Source organism: Caretta caretta, chromosome 1 (genome assembly GCF_965140235.1).
Source record: "Caretta caretta isolate rCarCar2 chromosome 1, rCarCar1.hap1, whole genome shotgun sequence".
NCBI lineage: Eukaryota > Metazoa > Chordata > Testudines > Cheloniidae > Caretta > Caretta caretta.
Genome location: NC_134206.1, coordinates 267,430,271 through 267,457,155, shown reverse-complemented (window position 1 = coordinate 267,457,155; position 26,885 = coordinate 267,430,271). Strand labels below are relative to the sequence as shown.

The 26,885-nt window shown below is 42.1% G+C and overlaps 2 protein-coding genes across 3 annotated transcripts in view; one reads left to right on the top strand and one right to left on the bottom strand.

Moving 5' to 3' along the window:
- Nucleotides 1-2,734: 2,734 nt before the first annotated feature.
- ACTR6 (actin related protein 6) lies at nt 2,735-25,814 on the top strand. Of its 2 annotated transcripts, none has more exons than XM_048835473.2 (11): nt 2,735-2,883; nt 5,554-5,671; nt 6,195-6,263; nt 7,726-7,849; nt 10,114-10,249; nt 10,330-10,386; nt 11,763-11,861; nt 12,046-12,124; nt 15,089-15,260; nt 16,378-16,516; nt 25,709-25,814. In XM_048835473.2, exons 1-11 carry the CDS (start codon nt 2,816-2,818, stop codon nt 25,737-25,739), a joined length of 1,092 nt encoding a protein of 363 aa, XP_048691430.1. In that variant the 5' UTR covers nt 2,735-2,815; the 3' UTR covers nt 25,740-25,814. The 2 variants fall into 2 exon arrangements, with proteins under 2 accessions (XP_048691430.1, XP_048691429.1); XM_048835472.2 differs by lacking the exon at nt 25,709-25,814 and adding an exon at nt 19,132-20,298.
- Nucleotides 23,649-26,885, bottom strand: part of DEPDC4 (DEP domain containing 4) — a 21,398-nt gene continuing 18,161 nt past the window's right edge. Inside the window, 1 exon segment of the mRNA XM_048835471.2 lies at nt 23,649-25,821. Within this exon segment, the coding sequence (XP_048691428.2) occupies nt 25,646-25,821 (176 nt within the window). The 3' untranslated portion in view covers nt 23,649-25,645.

The window sequence follows — 26,885 nt, the reverse complement described above, 5'->3', positions numbered from 1 at the left end:
CTACTCTGAAACCTGTCATTATCAAGTGTGAAATACTAGTTTGCCACAGGAGGCGTTATCTCTTATTCAAGAAAAAAAGACCCATCAACAGCAGATGAACCACTGTGGAACATCAGAGGACAAAAGACTTTGCTGATTGCTTCCCTCACTGCCCAAAGAAGAGGTAAGGACGGAGCAACTGAATTCCTCCCAGAAACTGAGCTCGCAACATGAAGCGGAAGAATCGAAGGAATAAAAGGCCCTAACAAGCAGTAACTATCTTGTATGCTGCTTGAACTCTAAGGGGCCAGGATTACTAAGCACAAGCAAAAGGATATATAGAGCTTACTCAGAGAAGTATCTATTACTTTTTGTATTTATATATGTTTTCCTTCTTTAACCTTGTAAATAAGTTATCTTATTTTCTTTTCCTAGTTAATAAAACTTTAGATCGCCAATCCTATAATAAACTACAGGCACGGTTTTTGGTGTGAGATCTCAGGTGCAGTTAACCTGGGGTAAGTGACTGGTCCTTTGGGACTGGAAGTAACCTGAATATTTACTGTGATTTTTGGTGTAAGGGACCATCTATCACAAAGACACTTACCTGGGTGGCAAAATAGATCAGAGTACCCAAGGGAAACTATCTGTGACTCCATGTTAAGGCTGTTATAGTGCTTAAAGAGTTTACGGTTGATAATTTGTTGGTGAAGTCTAAGTATAGAACTCTCAACCAATTTGGGGTTTGTGTCCTGTTTCTTAAAAGTCTGCCCTGAGGTTGGAATCCATGCTCTTGTGCCACTGCAGGACAGCTTGATAACTTTTAAAGCCCAGATCCTCAAAGATATTTAGGCTCCTAACTTCCATTAAAATCAATGTTGTTTGCAGTATGTTGTAGCCATGTAGGTCCCAGGCTATTAGAGCAAGAAGGTGTGCGAGATAATATATTTTACTGGACCAACTTCTAGTCCAACAAAATATATTACAAGTTTCAGAGTAACAGCCGTGTTAGTCTGTATTTGCAAAAAGAAAAGGAGTACTTATGGCACCTTAGAGACTAACCAATTTATTTGAGCATCCGATGAAGTGAGCTGTGGCTCACGAAAGCTTATGTTCAAATAAATTGGTTAGTCTCTAAGGTGCTACAAGTACTCCTTTTCTTTTTGAAAATATATTACCTCACGCACCTTGTCTCTGTTGAAATCAAGTGGAAAGACAGAGGGATCAATCTTGACCCCACTGTACATAATAAATGGCAAAAATTCTCACTGACTTTAATAGCAGACGGCCCAAAAAGAGAAGAGTTTCATAGAACAGCAATAGTAAGGTATCCATAGTAAGGTATCCACTCAAGTGACAGAAAATCTGTAAGGGATTTTAAACTTGAGTATGTTCCTTTAAAAAAAAAAAAGGCAACAAAAAACCAGAAAGTCAAGACTGATCTTTCCTGGTTTTCCTGGATAATTTTTTGTTGTCAAAGGAGATGTATATTATGAGCAATCAGATCTTAATCTAAAGCAGAGATATTGAATCCTTTCCCCCATGAGTTACTTGAGAATATTAGTTAAACAGGTATTTAAAAGTTTGCTTCATATTTGTTTTGTTAGCAATCTGACTCAAAGTTCCTTTCTCCTTCTACTGCTCTGATCCTTGTCTCTTGATGTATCAATGTCAGTAGCACTCCACTAACCAAGATCTGCCAAGATAAAAAAAGACCTAAATTTCTCTTGTTTAAAAAAAAAGGGGGGGGGGAATTAACAGAATCCTTTCAATCATTCTTTTTTCCATTAAGAAAAAAGAATCAATAAGAGCAGAAACTCACTTTACCTTCTACAGTTCTCCTTTAAAGCTATTCTAGTTTGTAAGTTTAACTACATATTTCTTACCTTGCAGTTAGTGACAACAGTAGTTTCATTTAAGATATTAAAATCTTATCACCTGCCCTGTATCTAAACTGCTGCAGAAGCAATTTTTCCCCCTTTAAATCTTATTTTCAGAATTTCTCAAGTGCCTGCTACCCTACTCACCCCGACCTTTGGCTGAGTTGCTCAAGTGTCTTTGATGCTATACCACGGAGCAGCGAGTCTCAATTGTTTTCTCCTTAATGCAACGGATGTGGTTACTTGCTTGTGTTTCCCTAGGTTGTTTTGTGGCTGAACCAATAATATCCTCTTCGCGCTGCGGAGAGGGATTTACACCCATTAGCATCAGGCTACTTTGCAGTCTGCCTCTCCCCACCTCTCCCCCATAAAGCGTAGCACAGAGATTTCACCACAGACGCGTTTATATCAGGGACGCCCAGGGAAGAAGCGAGCGGGCTGAGGGGCGACCCGGTGCCGCTCTCGCTGCCGCTAGAAATCCCAGAACAAAGTCCCCACAAGCGGCGGCGCAGCTCGCGGGGCGCTAGCAGCGGCTGGGCGGCGAGCCCCGGGGTGGGGTGGAAAGACTCTGCACCCCCGACCCCGTTGTGCCTCCCCGCCCGTGCGGACGCAGCGCCTCCTTCCCCAGGTAAAGCTACAGCAGGTGCAGAGCCGCGCCCTCGCGCGAGACGCATCAGAACCAGAGGCGGCGACTCTTCCCCGCCTCCCCCCAGGCCGGTCCTCTCAGGGCTTTGCCTCCAGTGTCATGGCGGAAGGCGGAACTGAACACCACGTGTGATCAGTCCTCTCGCGCGAGGCGCGCGGTCTCCCCGCGGCAGCCCTAGGGCTGTGGCAGGCGCCCGCCCGGAGTCCTCCTGCTCCCCATCATGCAGAGCGCACACGGCCCGCCGCTCAGACTCTATGGTAAGGACAGATGAGCCGCCCGCCGACGAGGCGGAGGCGGGGCCGGAAAGAAGATGGCGACGCTGGTGCTGGATAACGGCGCCTACAATGCCAAGATCGGCTACAGCCACGAGCATGTCAGGTGAGACCCGGCACCCGCCGCCGAGAGCCCGGACGGCTGCGCTGCGCTGCTCGGCGCCACGCACGGAAAAGAGCCGCCGCCGCCGCCGGGTCCCTGCTCCCGAGAGAGCCTGGGAGGGCGGCCCGTGCCCCTCAGGCTCCGTTGGTCTGTCGGCTCTAGCTCCGAAAAGTGGCGAGGCGGCTCCTGCTGCAGGCCCGGGCCCGGCCTGTCCCCCTGCGCTGCGGGCTGCCGCTCGGCCCCGCAGGAGGAGCCTGTGAGCCCGGTACATCCGCCCCGGTCCTGAGGCTGCGGCCATGCCGCCTCTCCGAAATTAAGCGTGAGAGATGCGATTTCTGAGTAAAGTTGTGCCCGACTCACGGGAACATCCACGGCTGAAAATAAAAATCCTCCCAGGTCAATGTTCTGTCCCCAGACGCCCCACCGCGCGGTCGCAGACTTTTATGTTTCCCGAGCGGCAGTGGGTCCCCGAGGCCCCGCCCCACTCCGCCTCCGCCAAAGCCCTGTCCCCGCTCTGCCCCCTTCCTGGAGGCTCCCCACTCCCGCTTGCTCCTCATTGCCCTCCCCCAAGCGCCTTCCCCACCGGCCAGATAGCTGACTGGAGACCCTGCCCCCAAACAGCTGTGGCTGGTGGGTGCTGAGCACTCCCTGTTTTTTGTCCCTGAGTGCTTGAGCCTGGCTGGGGGTCAAACCTCATGATTTTTGGGCCAATCTCATTATTTTTGGGGTCCGACTCATGATTTTTGATCTCATGAAGTTGGCAATACAGCTGCTGCTGCCTGCGTCGCAAGGGGAATAAGTGCTGTGGCTGCGGGTGGGGCAGTCCAGGAGTGGGAAGGCTAGGGTGACCAGGTGTCTGGTGTTTGACTGGAACACCTGGTCGAAAAGGGACCCTGGCAGCTCTGGTCAGCATTGCTGACCGGGTTGCTAAAAATCCAGTTGGTGGTGCTGCTTAGCTAAGGCAGGCTAGACCCACTGCACAGTGCCCTGGAAGCGGACAGAAGTCCAGCTCCTAGGCGGGGGGGCATGAGGTTCCACGCGCTGCACCCGCCCCGAGCACCAGCTCCTCACTCCCATTGGCTGGCTGGCTGGCCAATGGGAGCTGGTCCCTACGGGGGAGAGCAGTGCGCGCCATGGAGACTCCTGCCTCTTCCGCCCCCCCCCCCCACCTAGGAGCTGGACCTACTGGCTACTTCCAGGACGCAGCGCAATGCCCCAGGACAGGTAGCCAGCCAGCCTGCCTTAGCCCTGCTGCGCTGCTGACTGGGAGCCACCCGAGGTAAGCCCGTGCCCCAAACTGCTGCCCCAACTCTGAGCCCCCATCCAAACCCAGAGCCCCCTCCTGCACCCCAAAACCCTCATCCCTGGCCCTACCCCAGAGCCCTCACCCCTTTGCACCCCCATCCACACCTTGAACCCCTCATCCCCAGCCCCACCTCAGAGCCCCGATCCCCCCAGTCTCAACCCACAGCCCCCTCCCGCACTCCAAATCGCTCGGCCCCACCCCCTAGCCTGCCGCCCCCTCTTGCACCCCAAACCTCTCATCCCAGCCCCAGCCCAGAGCCAGCACCCCCAGCCCAGACCCCTCACACCTCCCACATCCTAACCCCCTGCCTCAACCCACAGCCCCTTCCTACATTCTGAATCCCAAGGCCCCCAGCCTGGAGCCCCCTCTTGCACCCGAAACCCCTCACACCCAGCCCCACCCCAGAGCCCACACCCCCAGCCAGAACCCTCACCCCCCTCCTGCACCCCAATTCCCTGCCCCAGCCCAGAGCCCCCTCCTGCACCCTGAACCCTTCATTTCTGACCCCACAGCCTGCACCCCCATTTGGAGCCCTCATCCCCTCTGACACCCCAGCCCCAGACCAGTGAAAATGAGGGCGGGACGGGGAATGTAGTGAGCGGGGGACAGGGCCGTGGGGAAGAGGCAGGGCTCGGGTGTTTGGTTTTGTGCCAGTAGAAAGTTGGCAACCCCAGGGAAGGCTGAGGAAATTCTCAAAGCAGGAAGCTCCCTTCTTCTTAGGTTTCACACAAAGTGTAGCAACAGCTTTCACACCCCGGTACTGGAAAGCTTCAGTTAGTTAACCCTGTACCTTGCCAACTAAAACATATCTTCCAGAAAAAGGCATCCAGCCTTGAAGACATCAAGAGATGGAGATTCCACCATTACCTTGGCAGTTTGTTCTAATGGGTTAATCACCTAAGCTGTTTAAAAAAAATAAAGTGGAGGGAATTTATTTCTAATTTGGTTTTTTTTTCTTGCTTTAACTTCCTGTAGTTATTGAATGTGATCCTTATCTTATAGCCTTAAGTGATCTTTTCATGTATCCTAGGCTCAGACCATTGAGTGTCGGGCAACTGCCTCACGACAGTTTGCAACAAAAAAAAATGTGATTGTTAAGGAAGGAAAACGTTCTTAACCTGTGGTTGGAAGTTTCTGTAATTTCATTTAGCACCTACTGTTTGATTCTACATGTTGTCATTGGCAAGACAATTAAACAATCTTGTGGTGTTGCGGTAACCAGGGTAACTGCTACTTTCTAAAAAATACAGTTACAGAATATTATGGAAAAGGAAGTATTTATGGAAATGATGTGAAAATGCACAATATGATTTTTTTATATCATATATGATACAATGTGCAAGAAAACATTCTTAACTTTTTTTCAGTGTTATTCCCAACTGCCAGTTTAGATCAAAAACAGCACGTTTGAAAACTTTTACAGCCAATCAACTGGATGAAATTAAAGATCCCTCCGGACTCTTTTACATTCTCCCTTTTCAGAAGGTAATTAAGATGCTTTATAGTTTTAGCAATGCAGTCTGTTAAAGGCTGTGGGTTAAGCAATATTTATGTTTATTACATGCAATATGTTACAACTGTAGAGGCATAAATAATATTTAAAACAAACATCAGATACAGCAGTGTAGCTTCAGTATCAAGCATGAAGTCTGGCTTCTATAACCTGCTACCAGATACTAATTTAGGAAGCATGATTCATATTATGGTAAACTTACTATGCAATAATTTAAACTAAACGATAGAGAACAACAGAGGTACAGTATCACTTATCTTTGGATCTTCTTGCTTGTAGCTGCACAACATTTACCCCTTTAAATAGGTTTGGAAAGGCTTCCATAATCTTAAAGAAGCAGCTCTTATTTGTGAATTTTGTTAGATTATCAGTCCATCTAACAATTACTGATGGAAGCCTGAAATTTTGCAGATTTGAAGTAGTTAATAAATATGCAATGTTGTCTAATAAATAATGTCTTCCTCCCCCACCCCACCCCCCTCAAAACTTCCACAGGGTTACTTGGTGAACTGGGATGTTCAGAGACAGGTTTGGGACTACCTTTTTGGAAAGGAAATGTATCAGGTAACTAAAACATTTAAGATACAAAAATCTATAAATACAGATTCAAAACAATTAATAGAAGTAATACAAAAATATTCAAAATCACAGATATAATGGTGAATTCACCAATTTATGAATTTTGCAGGAGTATTCAACAAGGACTCACACCTAAAATTTAGAAAATTGAGTTACATATGATTTTGAGCTCAGTTCACTCAGGCCATGACTCTGCAAACTAGAGCCCATGTTTAACTTTACTCATGCAAGTAGTTTTGGTGACTTGAGTAGGACTAGTCACCTGAGTAAAGTTAAACGTGTGTTTGCAAGATTGGCGCTTCAGCTAGTAAAAGTTACTTGATAATTGTTTTCATAGACTTAATTAGTAAACTTACTTGAAGAGTCAGGTTTTGTTGCATGAAGGAGACAGTTACAAAAGTAGAAGAAGGGCTGAGATTTACATTGTGACAGTCTCTTGTAGAATCAAGTAGCCATTTTCTGCGTATTAATTTCTCATTTTTATGACGAATAAGTTGAATTTATAAAGTGTATTAATAGAATATTATTTTGCTCACCACACCAACATGGTTTAGCACGAAAAGAGTGTGAGCGACTCTAGCCTTCATTTTTTTTCATAAGAAATAAATACAATGTTGTTAACTCATAAAGCTGGTCTTTACAGTACTTAAAGGGGAAGACGTTGGGGGCGAAATAACTCCTCAAAATATCTCTTTGTATAGATTTGGGTGGGAAAATTGGGCTTGTTTAAGATTTTAAACTACTGGGTTCATTAAGGATACTCATTATTGCCATGGTTTTGGTACTGGTTTGCAGAGTGAGCACTAAAGAAAGGAACTGTTGACCTGTGTGTTCTAGTTCCCGTTATGGTGAAAGCACCTTAGTGAAGGCCTGTTTTAGAAAGTCTGAGAACTGAGTAAGTGCAGAAAGAGCAGGGGTGAAATCCTGGCCTTACTGAAGTCAGTGTGAGTTTTGCTGTTGACTTCACTGCGGCTAGGATATTACCCAGGTTACTAGAGGAGCCAAGCTTCTATACAAGTGGCAGTTCTGAAGATAAATTGTCTCCTGTAGTTAGTAGGACTAGGGTAAAGTTTCTTGTATACACTTTAAATACTCTTTTATTATTACCCATTGAAGTGCAGAAGAAAGATAAAGGTATAGGTTGTTCTTAAGAGCCACAACATTAAAAATAAGGGCACTGGACAGGGAAATGAAGGAATTCTGTCCTGCCCTGAAAAATTTTAACACGTGGTGTAGAGTGACAGTGCACATACTGTTTCTTGTTAGTTTTTTTTTTCCCCCCTCAAACCCATGTGCCACAAGCAGCAAGTAGCAATGATATCTATAATAGGCCAGGGGGCAATTTTATAGAGCATGGTGGTTGTTACATACCACAAAATGTAAGTAGTATGGATAGTGGTTTCTAAAATGTTGTTTGGGAACATAACTTTTTTTTTTTCCCCCCTAGGTGGACTTTGTAGATACAAATATTATTATTACTGAACCTTATTTTAACTTCAGTTCAATACAAGACTCTATGAATGAAATTTTATTTGAAGAATATCAGTTTCAAGCAGTTCTTAGAGTAAATGGTGAGTATATATTTTGTTGCTCTGCATTAATGTGCTCCAGACTAACTTCCCAATTTAAAAATAATCTGCCAAGAAAATTACTTCATTTATTTCCCTGACTCTGTAGAGCAGTATGTAACTTTGTATTTTTGTAACCTATATTAAATTGTGCATACACATCTAATGTTTGTTCTGTATTCCTCTATATTTGATACTTTAGTGAGAGGATTCTGATATGTAACAGCAAGAAACACAAAGTGAAATAGGGGGAAAATCAGTGTAGGTAGAAAGTCACTTTTGTGTTGCAGCTCCTTTCTGTCAGGGTTCTGTTTTTAAGTTGGCTTCTGATGACAGGAATGTTTGAGACTTCTTGAGATGAGGTAGTATGTGAAAGAGACTGCACTACTGCTTGTTTCTTGGCTAGATTTGTATGGAGTTTCTGACAGTTCTCATTCACTTTTCAAAGTGGCCCATGAAATACATTGCCACAATTATATAATACGTCCTATCCTGCAGAACACATGAAATTGGTGACATGACTCCTCATATAGTGCCCTTTCTGATGATGATATAAAAGTAGGGGAGGGATGACTTGGCAGTGCATGTGAGGAGGGTCTTTGTAAGCAATTCAGTCACGTTTTAAACAAAATTCAGTACTGGTAGTGTTATGCTGAAATTATAGGAAAGATGTGTTGCTTTCTTTTTTTAAAACTGTCCTTGAAATAATAGTCATCTATCTTAGACTTGAACATATAAAATAAATGTTTTACCTTTTTCTGAGGAATGTTTTATAGTTGCAGTTTTCTTTGTTTCTGAAAAATATTTCAAATATTCAGGGGTCACTGAACATAGACTTAATATAAACTATTCTTGTGAATTTATTACACATAGGACACTGTGGGCATGGTCATCTTTTATTGACATAAATGGGAGCAGAATAAATAAATGGGCCCTGTGTTTGTATGTTTCCTCTTTGGAAGTACAGTAGAACCTCAGAATTATGAACATCTTGGGAATGGAGGTTGTTCATAATTCTGAAATGTTTGTAACTCTGAACAAAATGTTATGGGTGTTTTTTTCAAAAGTGTACAACTGAACATTGACTTAATACAGCCTCACAGATAAGGTAAGAAAACTCCTAATGCAGAAATCACTACCAGTCAGTACCACAAATACTCAATGAAAACTTAGGGGATGGACAGTGTGGTTCCTCAGACCACTTTTAATTCTTTTTTGAAAATGTCATCTTGAGATTGTCAGTTCTTTCAAGTGGGAAAAATAATATTTTGTTTTGCATGCTCTCAAGTGGATTTCTTTACATGTATTTTAAAAAGGTAATGCAATGGAACTGTTAAGAGCTTTAAACAAGATCTTAAAATGCCAAATGGAATACCACAATTAAAAGATGGGATAGAGATTTATTTCCTTATCTTGATGCTTTTCAGTTTAAATAAATGCAAAGAAGAATCTTTTTGTATACAGAGTGAAGACCACTTGTAATCTCACTTTTTCAGAATTTTTTTAGATTAATGAGGTAAATAATTATAGCGTTCAAATATTACCTCTAACTGAAAATATAGCTTCCTGGTCAAGGAATATGTGTGGAAAGCTGTATAATTGTTGTACAACAAGCATTTTAAAAGGTATGCTTCCCTTCCAACATCCCCCATTGAGTTTGTGTAGTGTTTCTATTAGAATTGTTGTCACATTCCACCCCAGGAGTGACTGTATTTCAATGCCTGATTAAGTTACTCCTTTATATAAAGCACTGTGGGAATGAAAAAGAACCTGAAAATTGACCAGCTAGACAAATTGATACTAGAAATATGGCATACATTTTTAATAGTGAGTAATTAACCATTAGAACAGTTTACCAAATGTGGTGGATTCTCCATCATGGACAGCCTTTATATCAAGGTTTGATCTTTTTCTGAAAGATATGCTCTAGGAATTGTTTTTGGGAGGTTCTGACAGGAGGTCAGACTAGATGATCAAAACAGTCCCTTTTGGCCTTGGAATCTATGAATCACCTGGGCACACTGCAGAATCATTCTACTTGGGCTTTTGGGAAGGACAGAGCTGGATAAAGTCTGTTATATTTGAGAGAAGGTGGGGTATTATGTTTGATTAATTTTGGCAGTGGGTGAAATTACACTACTGGAGCTATTCTGTATTGAGTTACCAAAGATCTGCCAAAGGCACCTAAAATATGGGATAGGTACTATATCTATTTAGATACATTTTAGATTTATATATAAATATGGGTTGGCATTTTTGTGTTTCAGCTGGGGCTCTCAGTGCACATAGATATTTCCGGGACAATCCATCCGAACTATGTTGTATCATTGTGGACAGTGGCTACTCCTTTACACATATTGTACCTTACTGCAGAAGTAAAAAGAAGAAAGAGGCAATTATTAGGTAAATTGCCTTATTTCTTTAAGGGTGGCTTTTTTTGATACGTCTGAAGCGAATAATGACAGATTTTTATTTTTTTTTAGGATTAATGTGGGAGGAAAGCTCTTAACCAATCATCTAAAGGAGATCATTTCTTACAGGTAAAATGTGCTAACTTTAGACACTTGAGGCCTGGTCAGAAGCCAATTAAAGTCAATAGACGTCTTTTAATTAACTTAATTAGGGGTTTAGGATTAAGCCCTTTTTGAGGAAGAGGAAAGCCTGTAAAATGACATCTTGAGCTTCAGCTACCATTTTAACACCTTAAGACTCTAGTTCAGCAAAGTACTTAAAGTAGTTGCATAATATTAAGGATGTCAGTAGTCCCATTCAGTGGCATTACTTGCGTGCTTCAAGTTACACATATGCTTAAGTACATTACAGAATCAGGCCCTATGACTTTTTTTTGAGATGTCGTCATAGTAATAAAGCTGTAGCCAGATTTCCACTTAACAAATAAGATGGCCCAGCTCTGAGAAATTGACAGTTTAATTCCACCTGAACAGTGAGTAGAATTCACTAAGGCAGTGTTTGTAGGAAGGTTCTAGATGGGTTGTAGGGCCCTAGGTAAACATACACTTCCCCAGCCCAGTGTGGAGGAGATGCCCTGGGAGGAAGGGGTGCAGTCAGAGAGTGCGCCTGCCTTGCAGTCACCCCATAGTAGTGGCTTCTGTCCCACTGGGCTGGGCCTGACGCCCCGTTCTGGGTGTTGTGACCAGGTGCATGGGGTTGCAGTGCCACTCAGGTCTGGCTCTGCTGTCCCTCATCCATACCACTCGCTCAAATACCAATTGGCCAGAGTGTAGCCCAGTCTCACAAGGCAGATGCTGCTGCTGCAGAGAAAGTGTGTGGCAGGCTCATTCTCCAACCTCTCCTCTTTTGGGGTCTCTCTTCTGCACTGGGTGGGGATTAGGATTATGGTGCCAGGGTGGAGACGTTTATATGTAATGGTGAGTCGCAAAAAAAGACAAAAGGCAGTTGGTGAGTCACCTTCGTAAAAAGTTTGGGAACCACTGCACGAAGGCTTGCATCCTGTATTGGGATCTCCTGTGATGGACCCTTAAGCCTGTGCAGGCGTCTTTGCTAGGAGAACCGGATGCAAGATCGTGGCCACACTTCTTAGTGCTGATGGCTTTATGTTGTTTGGATTAAAGAGTAAACCATAAGGTCTTTACTATCCAGATGTTCAGAACATGGGACATATTATTTTTGTAGTTTTGCATTTATGGAATTGCATCGCAGCTGATTTATTAGAATACACATAACTGTCCTATAAAATTAAAAACTTTAAAGAATACCCTCTCATTTCTACATGTCAAAACTGCTTATATGTAAGTTAATGTAAACCTCTACATACTAAAATGTTAACTTCTTGCAATTTGAAAACTATAGGAACTGACCAATAGTGAAAAAGAATAATTATAAATACTATATGTTCAGGCGATCTGTTTTCTAACTCTTCTTAATTTTTTTATAGGCAGCTACACGTTATGGATGAAACTCATGTAATTAATCAAGTGAAAGAAGATGTATGTTATGTGTCTCAGGATTTTTACAAAGATATGGAGATTGCTAAGTAAGTTTACTATATTGCCAAATTTGAAAGGAGGTCCAAGTAATCTAATTGGGTAGAGCCAAATCCTACCATCCATATTCAGGTAAAACTCACCCTTAAGTCAAAGAGACTCTTACCTGAGTATGGCCTCCAGGATTTGGCACACTTTAGCTATGTTCTATTCTAAGTTTGTTGTCTTTTCCAGGTTGAAAGGGGAAGAAAATACAGTAATGATAGACTATGTTTTGCCAGACTTCAGCACAATCAAAAAAGGGTTTTGTAAGGTAATTATGACTGTCAGCCTTTTCTGAAATACTCTGTTTTCCTCTTCTTCCTTGATCGTGAGGGGGGAGGGGTGGATTTTTTTTTTTTTTTTTTGGTGGTACTGACTGGTAGTAATTTCTGCATTAGGAGTCAATGAGTAAAATTTTCCAAAAAAATGTAAGTGACATAGGGGTCCAAGTTTAACGAATTTTCAAAGTCATGTAGATATTCTCAGATATTTTATCCAACATTTGAAAATCAACTGTCATACCATAGGCTCAGTATCTCAATTTAACCCTGTATTTCTCATTCCAGTGAAAAATTTGAAGTATGTTATATCCTAATTTTGATTACCTTCTCAAAACTGTTGCTTGTTATATGGTTATGATTAAGGCTACGATTTAGTCACAGGTATTTTTAGTAAAAGTCATGGAGAGGTCATGGGCAATAAACAAAAAGTAACAGCCCCTGACCTGTCCATGACTTGTACTATATAAATACCCTTAACTAAAACTTAGGTGCTCGGGGGGAGACTCCCTCCACTGCTGCTCCGGAGGACAGGGCGGCCCGGGGACCAGCCCGGGACCAGCTGCCTGGGGCCAGCCGACCAGTGGCCGGTGTGGCTGGTCCAAAGTCTGCCTGAGCTGCTCAGGCAGCCCTGGGGACAGCCAGACTTGTCGGTGCAGAAGTCACAGAGATCACGGATTTTGTGACTTTCCATGACGTCCGTGACCTTCCTGAAAGACTTGTAGCCTTAGCTATAATTAGGCGTGGCAGAATTTGATTTTCATTTTTTTCTAATATGATTTTTAATGATATTATTTTTAACTTTTTATTTTTGCAGTTGGGAGTAGGGTTGGGGTTAGGGCAGTGCTGACAGCATGGCTGCAGGGGGCTCCCTGTGCAGCCAAAGGGCCCAAGACGCCAGAGCGCAAGGTGCAGGGGCGGGCTGTGGTCGGCCTGGCCTGATGGACCAGGGACCCCTGCCCAGAACTGTAAGCAGAAGGATGAGGCTCTGGCTGTGTGGGAGACCACCCCACTGCTGCGCAGTTCCTGCCCATATTCCTGGCTGGTGAGTGAGCAAGTGAGGCTATGACAGTGGAGCTGCAGAGGGCTCGCTGCATAGCTGTGGAGCCAGTGACATTGGATCCCTGCAGGCCCATGGTGTGGGGAAGGCTGGGGTCCTGGTGGGGCACAGCAGACACCCTGGGACAGGGCTGCAAGGAGGAGGACATGTCCCTGGCTGCTACTGAATGGCTCCTGCCTGGGGACAGAGCCATTCGAAATGACAACTCCTCCCCCTCCTCCTCCTTGCAGTCCTGGTGGGGCATCTCTGCTCTGTGGAGTCAGGACTGCAGTTTTCCCTGAACCTTGTGCCTGCAGGGATCCCTTGTCACTGGCCCCACTCACTCACTGGGCAGGAGCTGGTTCCCTGCAGCCGCCAGCTCATCCTACTCCTTGCAGTCCTAGCTAGGGGTCACTGCTTTATTGAGCCAGGACAACTGCAGCCTCCCACACACCTTGGGCATGCAGGGATCGGGTCTCACTGGCCCCACTGTTGTGCAGGGAGCCCTCTGCAGTTCTGCTGTCATGGCCCTCCTCCCTCACTCCCATGATAGTGGAGCTGCAGATCCTGGGGCCAGTGACACCCAATATCAGCAGGTGCAAAGTGTGGGGAAGGCTGCAGTCCTGGCAGGGCAGAGCAGAGACTCCCAGCTTGTAAGTGAGAGGGGTCTGTGCCATTGGGGCTGCAGAGGGCTCCTTTCATTGCCCCAGAAGCCATTCAGCAGCTGTGTGGCCTCCCACACAGCCAGGGGCTTGGGCGCCTCCTCCTTGCAGTCGTTATGGCTAGGAGCCTCTGCTCTGCCTTGCCAGGACTGCAGCCTTGCCACTGTACCTTGTGTCTGCAGCAATCAGGTGTCACCAGCCCTGAGACAACACAGGGAACCCCCTCACTCACTCCTGTAACAGCAGGGCTGCAAAAGGCTCTCCTCGTGGCTAGTGACAACCGATCTCTGCAGGTACCCCAACTGTTAGTGACTATTTTTCTTGTTGATTTCAGTATTGTTTATTTCAGTGTATCAGCTGAAATGATGTTTGCTGACAGTTATCAATTTTACAATCCAATGCTGCCAAGCTTAGTTAAATATAACTTCCTTGGCTGTAATTTAATAGTTCTATATCAAAGTGTAGTCATAAGGCACAATTCTGATTCTGATATCTTTCAGCTGTTTTCATATGCTATCCTGAGAAGTTTTGCTACTTCCTAGAACTCAGACGCTTACCTTGTAGTCAATATGTGTTTTGGATGAATTTTATTAGCATGATTACCAATAGAAATTGAGATAATTAAGGAAGGGATACTGTCTTCCATTATAGTGTCCTGTTTCTTTTGTTCATAACTCACCTTTTAGGGCTGAAATTTTCCATGCCTGTACTCCATCCTATGGCAATATATTTTTCACAAGGATCCAAATATCTTTTTTGAGTTATGAGGGTGAAAAAAATGTTCTCCTGCTAGAATAACACAAATCTAATACTTAGACTTTGCAAAATTGCTTATTAGTAGTGTCATTTAGAGAAGTAGAGTAAAATTTTCAAAAGTACCTAAGTGTGCACTAATCTTGCTTAGGCAAAACTGCAGGTGTCAGTGCAGAGGCTGGAATGGGGCTCCCTCAAAAATGCAGCACCAAAATGCTTTCATGTTGACACCACTGTCTGCTCAGTATGGCAGTAAAAAGTAAACATCGGACACAATTCTCATGCTTAAAGACTAGAGTAAGGGATTACAAAGCATTCTGGAACAGATGTCCGCTCCCAAAGACTTGTGCATGATACATGACTCAATCTATAGAAGATACTACCTTCAAAACATCCATAACAGGTGAAGAATATGTAAACTATGAGATCAGATAAAGTTGTTACTCTTGTGTATGTTCTTCCATTTTTAAGAGGTAGTTATCCTTCATGTCTGCCTAATTTAGCCAAGGGAAGAAATGGTGTTAAGTGGAAAATACAAGACTGGGGAACAAATACTTCGTCTAGCAAACGAGAGATTTGCTGTTCCAGAAATTCTCTTCCATCCTTCAGATATTGGCATTCAAGAAATGGGAATTCCTGAAGCCATTGTTTATTCAATTCAGAACTTGCCTGAAGGTATGGTGGTTGCAATGTTTTGAAATGTATTCTTGAAGTCTGAATATTTTTGTTAGAATCCAAAGTGTATCAGAAGCTTAGCATACTTTGTGCCAGGCATTAAAGAACTAAAAATTAATTAAAAGTGCAACAGTTTTAACTCCTTGTGAATGTCCAGAGCTCTTTTGCAGTTTCCTGTAGTATTTCCTGTTGTGGAAATGCTTGCTCACTCTGGTAAGCTGATTGGTTTCTGTTTGTGCTTCAGATAAAGTATAACAATATGGATGGAAACCTCATGAGTTCATTTTCCAGTACAAAACACAACCACATTGAATTCTTTCCTCTGAGGATGGAATCCTCATAGCTGCACTTGAACTTAATTTCATTTTTATTTTAAAATGCCTTTAGTGTTGGGGGAGGAGGGAATTCATGCTGGCCACAATATGCTGGCAAATGAGGCCACTGAATCTTAAAAATGAAAACTAATCACCCCTCTGGCTGTGTTGTGTCTGTGGAAGCAACAGTTGTAACGTGCATTATCATGTTAGTAGGTGTGTAGATACATTTCTAATGAATATGGCCAAACTTCTGCAGGGGAAAATGTTCATGACTATGTGGTGTCACTTCACAGCTGTAGCATCAGAGCCACAAAATTACATTCATTCTAAAAATATGAAAATTAAAATCTCTTGGACATTGATACTACTGTATTTCTTTCCCCTAAACTGGGCTGTTTGAGAGTGTTCATGAAATCCAACATTTTTTTAATAATAAATTTCTAAAAGACAAATGTTGAAAGCCACACAAAGCAGAGGGACACTAATGAAAGTTTTCTTATTTAAAAAGGGTGCAGTTCATCAAATACACCCATCACACAAGAAAACTAGTTTCACACTTGTGATTATCAGCTTATTAGTGGAGCCTCTTGATATATGCACATTCTGTGGCTTACAGTTATCCATGCAATACCCTTTCTCTAAATATAACCAGTATGTATTTAATATATGTAGAACATTATCTAAAGCATAGTTAAAAACATTAGTTTTAATTCTTGTCCACTTTAACTTAAAGTTCATGAAGAAATTAGAGAATCTTAAGCTGTTATCACTAAATACATATGTTTTGGTTTTGTTTAAAGAAATGCAGCCTCACTTCTTCAAGAATATTGTTCTGACTGGGGGAAATACCCTTTTCCCAGGCTTCAGGGATCGAGTCTACTCTGAAGTTCGATGCCTCACTCCAACTGATTATGATGTTTCTGTTGTTCTGCCAGAAAAGTAAGTCCTAAACAATATAAATAAAAATGCATCTATTTTTCTGTTTGGTTCTCCTAACAGAATAGAAATTGTAAAGTAGAATTCCTTCTGTTAATTAAAGATGCTTATCTGTGTCATCTTTATATTCCATCATTTAACTTAATCTGTTCAAGTGGCCCAAAACTGAACCAGAAGGATGTTGTAACTCAGTACTTAAAGTGCATTTGCAGAGCTATATTGTGCTTGCTGCAATCCTGCAGACACTTACTTGTGTGCTTAAGTTTACTTTTGTGAGTAGTTCCATTGAAATCAATGAAACCATCCACAGCAGCAAAGTTAACCAGTTGCATATGTGTTTGCAAGATCCGGGGGATTATTTTCACATCTCTTATTCTGAAGAATTCCTGAGTGTTATAAACATTATACATACCATATCACTGATACCTGCAGCACTTCTGGGATTTGGAGAGTAGCAACGGGGTGGATGACTGACAGTGTCAGGAGTTGCCAGGGCAGATATTCACCTCTCTTAAAATCATTATGGAAACATTAATGTCTGCGCAGAGTAGCGAGAATGTAGGTTCAAAGTCTCATCCTAAAGATTCCCCCACCAAATAAATACATTGTATGGGAATTTTATCTACTGTGGAAGGATGGAAGGCCAGCTCGAATTTGAACCTTAGTTTTGAAACATTCCTTTCAACCAAATGCTTAAACACTGTATCATACCCACTGGCTCCAAACCAGTTTTATTAGTACAAGCCATTCACCTTTAAAGAATAACTTGATCAGATTTTTTTTTTTTTTAAGTTAGCCTTGTAAATGTGAAGTGTGTTGGGTTGTTTTTTTTTTTTTTTAAGAGGAAAACATTCTCTACCCATGGAAATTAGTTATTTGGCCTCTTTGAGGAACCTTAAAACGTGATGATCAAATAACTGGTACATGTCTGATGTAATAAAACAGTTTTAAACGGAAGCCTCTGTATTTCTGCTAAACGTGTGATCACTCTCCTATACAGTAACTCCTCACTTAAAGTCATCCTGGTTAACGTTGTTTCATTGTTACGTTGCTGATCAGTTAGGGAACATGCTCATTTAAAGTTGTGCAGTGGTCCACAATTATGTTGTTTGGCTGCCTGCTTTCTCCACAGCTGGCAGCCTCCCTATGCCTCCCCGCCCCCCCCCCCCCCCCCCAGCACCTCCCACCCGCCGGCAGACCCCACGGATCAGCATCTTCACCTTCCGCCTCCTGCACACAGCAATCAGCTGGCTTGTGACATTTAGGAGGCGGGGGGGAGGGGGGGGAGAGCAAGGACTCCATGCACAGGCTCGTCCCTGCCGTGCCTCCTGAACACCGCAAACCAGCTGATTGCCCTGGGCAGCGGGCGGGAGGGAAGGGGAGCCTGCGCACCGAGTTCTCACTCCTCCTTCCTGCCTCCTAAATGCTGCAAACCACCTGATTGCCTCGGGCAGGAGGGAGGGGGGAGAAGCGAGGACTCGGCTTGCTGCGTTCAGAAGGGAGGGGGGAGGAGCAAGGACACAGTGTGCAAAGTAAAGGGGGAGGAGGTGGGGTGGGGAGGGGAGAAGAGGCGGGTCAAGGGTGAGGGCTTGGGGGAAGGGGTGAAGTGGGCGGGCTGAGGGTTGAGTGATGACAACCCTGACAGGGAACGCAGCTCTAAAGTGATTAAGGGAGTTGGTCATCTGATGACTTGCTATAAAGAAACTTACCAAGAAAAAAAAAAAAAGGAAAGCAAAACAACAATCTCTAGATATGTTTTTTCGAGTTCAGAAAGTTCAGCAAGAGGAGCAGCCGGATAATCCACCCTCTTCCACTCTCTGACTCCACCATTTCAACCAAGCTTCATACTCAGCAATGATGATTGTAGTATTAAATTGCTTGTTTAAAATTGTTTAAAACTTATACCTGTATTAAATTGCTTGTTTAAACTGTATATAATGCCTTTTGTCTGGCAAAAAAAAAATTTCCCTGGAACCTAACCCGCCCTTATTTACATTAATTCTTATGCGGAAATTGGATTCGCTTAACGACGTTTCACTTAAAGTCACATTCTTCAGGAACATAACTACAGTGTTAAGTGAGGAGTTACTGTATAGATCTGTGATCTAGCTATATAAAGGTTCTTTTGTTTAATAGAAATCCTGCTCTCGCTGTCATCTAATGAGTTCTGATACCAATTCACCACCATTCTTTGGCCCAATTAAGTTGTTCTGATTTCCTTAAATGGACACTGTCATTTTGAAAATATCACTTGGGTGAGGTATAGCACCAACAATGAACTTGTAAAAGTTTTCATCAAATATTTGCTGCTGAAGCTCAATGCAGGACTCATTCCCCTTTCCTAAAAAATACATGGTTACCAATTTAAAATTTTCATAAACCCACTAAAAAGATCTGGAATACTCTGAGTCAGGCCCCCACTGCATCTTTCTAATGAATGCAGTTTTTCAGCAGATTGTCCTGATGTATAGGCATAATGTCTTCTGGTTTTACATTTTGTTAATGGTTGTGGCTAATTTCTAAGTAAAAGCCCTAAAATGATGATCTCACTTTTTCAAATTACTACATAATTTGAAGTATTTAAAACTAACGTGTGTGGTAACTTTTTTCCCCCCCAGCCCTATTACTTATTCTTGGGAAGGTGGAAAGTTGATTTCTGAAAATGATGATTTTGAGGATATGGTAGTAACTAGAGAAGATTATGAAGAAAATGGACACTGTATTTGTGAAGAGAAATTTGATATTTAAGTGCCACATTTGGATATATAGTGATACTCCACTGTTTCACTTTGAATGGAACTTATTTGAACTACAAATTATTTTATGTAAATTAGAACTGTGTTCTAACTTTCTTTCCTATAATTAGGAATGTACAATGAATTAGTGCAAATAACTTTATTTTCACAGATTTTAAACTACCACTGAAGACTAATATGTTATATATCACCCTTTGTCATTTTATCTTTAGATTCTGTCCTTACTAAAATTTTTCAATAATTGTGTTATTTTACTTTAAAAAAGTGTTAAAAAAACTGTTAATGGCATGAAACAAAAATATTTGAAGATTAGTGTAAAACAATTGTATGGAAATGAAGCTTTAGTCTAAATTTTATTTTCTCTTCCAAGATGAATGCTATTGTCTTTTACTGAAATAGTATGCAGAATAATCTGCATCAAATACTCTTTAACCTGGAGCTCATTTTAACATGTCCTGGGAGGAAAAAATCCTATGAAAGGCTTACTTTGACTGGTTGAAATTATCTCAGTGAATGGCTAAACAATGGTTAAACTCAAAGTGTAATTATTCCAGTGTGGACTGTACCCCAACTTTCTGAATACTTTTCTTTTTTATAAGTTTAGGATAAGGCTATAGAGCAGCGATTAACCCTTTGCACAGCTCCCATATATAGTTTAGAAAAAACAATTCAGTCTCCAGATTAACTTCTTTGTTAGCCTTCCAGCACTGACTCTAACTCTGCCCTTTATTTTGACTACTGGACTCACATTTGAATATTAAATTATAAAAAAAAAGTTTGAGTTGTATATAGTTCACCAACATCTCAGGTCTCTATTTTAATCCTTGTCCTTCCATACCTCCCCCTTTGTTCTCCCTTGCTGTTGCATTTAATTTAGATAGTTAACTTTCAGATATAGACCCATCAGCTGTGTCAAGTGCCATGAATATCCGCTATAGATGTATTAAAATTAAACATACTTCCAATTGGCCTTTGCAAAACATCTTAATCTAACTTTCTCATGTAATAAATAATTTCATTAATTTGAAATGTATGTCCTGTTTCCTTTTTTTTAAAAAGAAAAAATTGCCTGGACTAGGCTACACTTTTGCATTTTGGATGCAATATATTGTAGCATTCTTTCCTTGCCGCATCTCAAGTATTGTATGTACCAGAAAGGAAGAGGATCCTTGGTTACTGAACAGAGTGCATGTGACTTTACAACAAAATACTAGAAGTGATTTATGGAACAATCCAGTAATGGTAGAGTGAGATCTACTAATTTAATTCTGTTTAAAGAACATAAATGTCACTAAGATGGACTCTGATCTTCAGAGAGATATGGTCCATTTGAGGTGGTGAAAGGGTGGGCTGGCTGTTAGTGGAAATGAGGTGGCAGAGTTTTAAGATTGGAGTGGAGGGGAAAGAGTGAGAAGGAGATAAAGTAGAGTTTTGGGGTTTTTTTAATTGAAGTGAAGATACATTTACCATTGAAATAAACTGACATTGGAGGCCAGGGCATAGGCAGTTGTGAGCCAGATCTAATGCTGGAGCAGCCAGCGTGACTACTGGAGAACCCCAGGAAAGGCACAGCACTAAGAAGTCCAGGGCAGTTCTCCCTACTTCTCATGAGGCTTGGATCAGCCAAGCACCCACGTGGGGTGCAGTAGGTGCGAACCACAGCAGCTGTGCTAGGCCTGGAGGGTTATTCCATCTCCACCTCCTGCATGGGGAGGTGCTGTTCGTTTCTCACCCACGGTACTGGCTGCTGGGCAGGTAAAAGGGAAGTAACTAAATGATTCAATAGAGCTCTGAGTAGTATCAGACTATGATTAGTGATTCAAGGCGCTATGAATGATTACCCAGTGAGGCTAGATCAGTTAGCAAAAAAAATCAAATGGGTAGGAATCAGATGGTCATATAAGCATTCAAAAAATTATACATCAATTACAAGGAAGCATGTGGCTACCATTCAATGACAGACAATTGCAAATAGGTGGATTAACAAGGCAAGCAAACCTTAAAGTCCAGAAGAGTCAGCCAAGAACTGTAACATGGGGAGAGAAGCAGGGCTTAAGTGACGGTGATTTCCTGTCAAAACTGAAAAGTCTTAAAATATTGATTCAAAGGCCAGAATTTGTCATATTTGATGCACTGCCTCTGGGTTGCAAAATGTTTTCTGGCTCTTGACCCTTTAAAGGGAGGAGGCAGGACTCTGCAGAAGATGGAAATGACATGGCAGAGCAACTTGTGGGCCACTAGCTGGGTCTGAAGATCTGGGTTAGGTATCTACATACTCTGTAGGGTTTCATTGTGCCTTCATTCAGAATTGCTACTTTATACAACTTGTAGTTAATGCTATTTAAAAGCAGGCACTTGGGGACAAAACGATGACAAGACAAGAATAGCAAAACCTCTGTTTCCCCAAGGAGTCAAAGTGGGAATCTAGGCAGGAACATCAGATTCCATTTTAAAGTGTCTTCCACAGCTCCATTTTATGTGCAGCCTAAGACTTCATTGAGTTCTGAATTAACAAATCTGGTTACAAGGTGAAGGTTAAACTGCATGTGAGAATACTTTCTTCTACCAAGTAGTTACAAAACACAGTCTCACTTAAGATCTTAAACATAGTAAGTACACTAGATATTTGACATTTTAAAGTGTGTAGTTTGTGGATATCTGGTATGATCTGCATTTGTAAGCAGATGTCAGGAGTGGCAGAAATGAGTTTTAGGTGAGACTTCTAAAAAATTAGGAAATGTAAAAATACTGTTTCCATAGCAATAGGTACTCAGCCCTCTTGCCAGCAGCAGAACGTTATCCATCACGAAGGCTAAGTTTTTGTCATGGATCTTTTTTGTAAAAGTCATGGACAGGTCATGGGAAATAAACAAAATTTATGGCAGCCTGTGACCTGTCCTTGACTAAAAAAAATATCCCTGACAGAAGTGATAGGTGGGTTCAGCAGTGCAGTGCGTGGGAGCTCTGGAGTCCCCCTACCCCTGGGCTGGGCTGCTGTGGGGATCCCCTTGTCTGGGCAGATGGTAGCTGCAGGGTCCCCCAACTGCTGGCTCTGGCTGCAGCTGGGCAGCTCTGGGGAGTCCCTGCTGCCCACTGGGAAGATGCAAGGGGTCTGCCTGCTGCTGGGCAGCTGCAACGGGTCCCCCAGCTGCCTGCTGTGGGCCATGGCTGGGCAGCTGCATGGGATCCCCCCCCCCCCAGGTTTGGGGCTGGGAACTGTGAGGGTGGGGCTGGTTGGGAGTTCCAGCTCCAGGGCAGAAAATGTCACAGAGGTCAGTGGAAGTCATGGATTCTGAGACATAATTGTAGCCTTTTCCATCAGTATTGAGAGAAGCTGTTCTTATAAGTTCTCATTCTTTCCCCAACACCACCCCAAAACTGCAAACAAGTGAAAAGTCCTGGGATAATTACTTTATTCTAATTAACATATTTGGTAGCTGCCATGGCGGGAGTACGTTCTCACTAAAAAGATGCAAAGGCAGTATTCCTTAACTAGGTAGTTCTGCCACAAATATTGGTAAAGATAGTTAAGCACTTTTAAAAGTCTAATATAGTTCCCTTGAATGCTGGTGTATGGTTGAAATTATAACTGATGGTGAAAAACTGGAAGTGTACTAACTTATTTGTTGCCTGGCTCCCTTCCCCCAATTGAACCCATCTTCCTACTTCATTTAGCAGAAAGCCTCACAGTTAACATTGGGAGACTGCTTTTTCCTCCCCCATAGAGGACATGGCTCAAATGTTGTAGGACCCTGCTAAGTGCCTAATTGGGTAAGGGCCTGATTTTCACAGGCTGAACACCAAAACTGCACTATAAAAGAATAAACAGGAGTTGTAGGAGCTCAACACCTCTGAAAAATGAGGCTCCACTAGTATAACATTCTCACTGGCCAAGATGTTACATAAGATTAGTTCACCCCACTGCTCGGTAGAAACAGTAAGTTCCTACAAAGGTAAAGCAGACCTTAATTTTGAAATTAAGTGTCAAAGCAAAGCCACTGAAATAGCTTAAGGAAAGATTTATTCCATGGGTTATTGTTTTACTGAATTAGTAAACTATAGACCCTTCAGATGTATAGTAGTAATCTTGCTCATATAATTGTAAGTGATTTAAGTAAATGGCAACTTAAATGATCTGACCCCTTTTTAAAGTAGCTTAATGTGCTTTTGGAACTTGCAGTGTCCTGGAAAGTGTACTTGAGCAGCTCTGGCAACTCTTCCTAGATTTTTTTAGCTGTAGAAAGTGTAATGCCCTGTGTAGTATGTCAACCCCTTAAATAAGTGGGATGTGCCACTTCCTCTTCCAAATGTGTCGACACTACTTGTTGGTTTGGATTTGAGTCAGCTGACAGTGTAAGCTTTTTCCAAAATCACGACTTTGTTTTGTAATTGACACTCCTTAAAATTTGTCATTTACAGAGGTTTATTTGTACTTGTATTAAGTAAGTACATCATTAAAACTTGTTTAATGTGAAATTTAAGTCATAATATAAAACACTGATCTTTTCCCAATCCTCTTACACAATTCTTTATAACAGCGATACATTGACAATTTTTAAATTCCTAATACAAGATCATTCCAGTAGATCTACCAATTTAAGGATAATTTTTTTTAAAAAGTGCACATACGCAATCTACTCAAGTTCCAAAACCTTCCTCAAAAACAGCTGTGCTGCAGCCCAAGATGTTAGGTTGTCTCTTTATAAATTTTAGCCATTCTTATAATGTATATTTCAAAGCTGGTGTCTAAATCATATTTTTTCCAAAAATTAATGTTTCATAGCATTATAGTAGAAGGTAGAGAGAAGATAAAGAACTGAAGCTATACCTCACACACTCTCCCTCCTCCCCATAGACTTTTGAGGTCATCATAGATAAAGTAATCTACTCAACTTTTACTCAACATTCTGCAAGTTTTTAAATCAGAATTTTACAAAGCACAAGCTGTGCATAAAAGGTATAAATCAGGCTATGTTTGAAGCAGCAAATACCAAGGACTCAGCTGCCATAGCCAAAACTAAAATAACTGAAGAAAGTTACTTCAGATTTTTCATCAGTTTAACAGGAATCTAACACTAAGGGTGTGTAAGACATTTCCACAGGTTGCCTCATACTTTATTGCCTCATACTAAAGTGTTTAACTGGTACATATACACTTCAAATATATCAGTTAAGGCAATTATTTAAGTCTTAATAGGACAATATAATTTAAGAATTACTCAAAGAACCATTATGGTAACACACTATACACAGCTATAATCTGGAATCAAACATTTCTGTATCAGACATTTACTACACAAACCTGCCCATACCTGTCTCTATGGTGTAGAACAGAGCCCAGCGGTGGGACTGGGATCCTATAGGTTCTGCTGCCATAATAACTTTGTCATGGGTGAGACTGGGTGGGTAAAAAAACAACAATCCACACAACTGTGGTAATTTGCAAGAAAACACTTCAAAACTTTTAATACTTAAATTTAAGTGAGGGATAGAAAGATTTGATGTCTATTATACCAGGAGTTTTTTACAAGTATTTTTTACATGGTTTAAGCAAGAGGTGTTATTCTTTTGGTGGTAAAATTGTGGCTGAATTCCATACTTTTTTATGTAATATATTTGACAGGTTTTTTCCCTTGTAGAATAGAGCAATCTGTCTCTCTTGTGAGTTCTAAGGTGGGAGTGGGATAAAAATGCAAGAAACAATGGGGGAGTGGGTGGGAGTGGGATTTAAAAAAAAAAAGTACCGTGCAGGGCTCTAGTGTACACCAACATAAGTCCGTTTTCTGCAGCACACAGTTACAGTTATATCTGTGCCCTATAGATCCCTGAGGCTTGTCCTTGTGGCAAGCTAGGATGTGAACATACAGCACACTAGATTGCTGCATATTAATTTTCCATGTGGATGCTGCTATGGTGCATTAAAAGTTCCATAGTGCACTTTGACATACTCCCCAACTAATGCACTGTATGCACACCAACTCTCCGTGTAGATAAGTCCTAGAACTAGATTAAATTTATGAACTACAGCCATACTAAATTTTAAATACTTAGAAATTTAGTAACTCAAACTTAAGTCAGAGTAAAAGTGCTTTAAATGCAGAATTTCAGTCAGACTATTAACTCAGACAGTTTTCACAACAGAAATGTCACCAGACTCTAAACTTAGAGCAGCAATAGAGGCCCAGCATGCTTACCTACTGTAGAAAAACAATGTCTAATATTGGGGTTGTTCAAAAAAATACGACCCTTTAACAATTAATGCTTATGAAAAGGAGTCCTCTTCATAAGCATTATGTCAGCATTCTAAAAACGATAGTTGATGAGGCTCATTTAAACATTCCATTACAATGCAAAACCGCATTCAGTTTCAAAATCACTACAACAGTGCTACAGAATGATGCTTTTGGAATTCTTTAAATAGCTTCTTTTTCTGCTTCAGAGAAATGGTGGGATTACTGTCCATCTCTTGAATCAACTCTTGAAGATGGTGCCTTGTTTGTTGCTTTTGGTCTTCAAATTCTTCAGGAGTCAAACGCTGACAAAAGGTGAAGCCTTAATAGGAAAAAAGGTTTGAATTATTTTACAGACATTACACTTTTATATATTTAATAGCAGAATCATATAAATGTAAGGCTGGAAGGGAGCTCAAGAGATCATCTAGTCCAACCCCTGATGCTGTGGCAGGATTAAGTAAACCAACAGGTGTTTGTCTAACCAGTTCTTAAAAACTTCCAGTGATAGGGATTTCAAAACATCCCTGTATGTTCCAGTGCTTAATCATCATTATAGTTAGAAAGTATTTCTTAATATCAAACCTGAATCTCCCTTGCTGCAAACTGAGCTGATTAGTGCTTGTTCTGCCCTTGGTGGATGTGACGAAATTGATCAGCAACCTCTTTGTAACAACCATTTGTGTATTTGAAGACCTATGCCCCCCCCCCCCAATCCCCCGACAGTATTTTCTGCTCTAGATTAAACGTGCCCAGTTTTTTCATCCATTCCTTATATTTTCTCTTATTTTTGTTGCTCTCCTCTGGATTCTTTCCAATTTGTTCACATCTTTCTTAAAGTGTGCTACTGGACACAGTACTCCACCCGAGGCCTCACTAGTGCCAAGCAGAGCTGAACAATTACCTTCTGTGTCTTACATATGATCCTCCTGTTAATACATCCCAGAATGACATTTGCCTTTTTTGCAGAAGCACCACACTGTTGACTTATATTAAATTTGTGACCCACTATAACCCCCAAATCCTTTTCTGCAGCACTAGCGGAGGAATCCTAGCTGGGACAGGTGCAGCCCCTGGGCGGTTTCGAAGCTCTTGAGGGTGGGGCCATAAGAGACCAGGAGGGGATTGGGCGCACTGCCGTGTTGGGGGGTTGCGCCACATAGGGCTGGGGTTCTGATCCTGGAAACGGTGTAGTGAAGTTGTGTCTGCGCAGTGTGGCTCTGCGGGTGCCGGAAGAGGGTGGAATTGTCAGTTGGGGGCTGGGGAGCGCCGGGCGGGCAGAGCAGGGCAAACCCCAGGCCCCGCTCCCTGGCTGGAGCAGGGCAAGCCCCCAACCCCTGGCAGGAACTCGAGGGATGGATAAAAATGTCTGATGTGCTGGAAGCA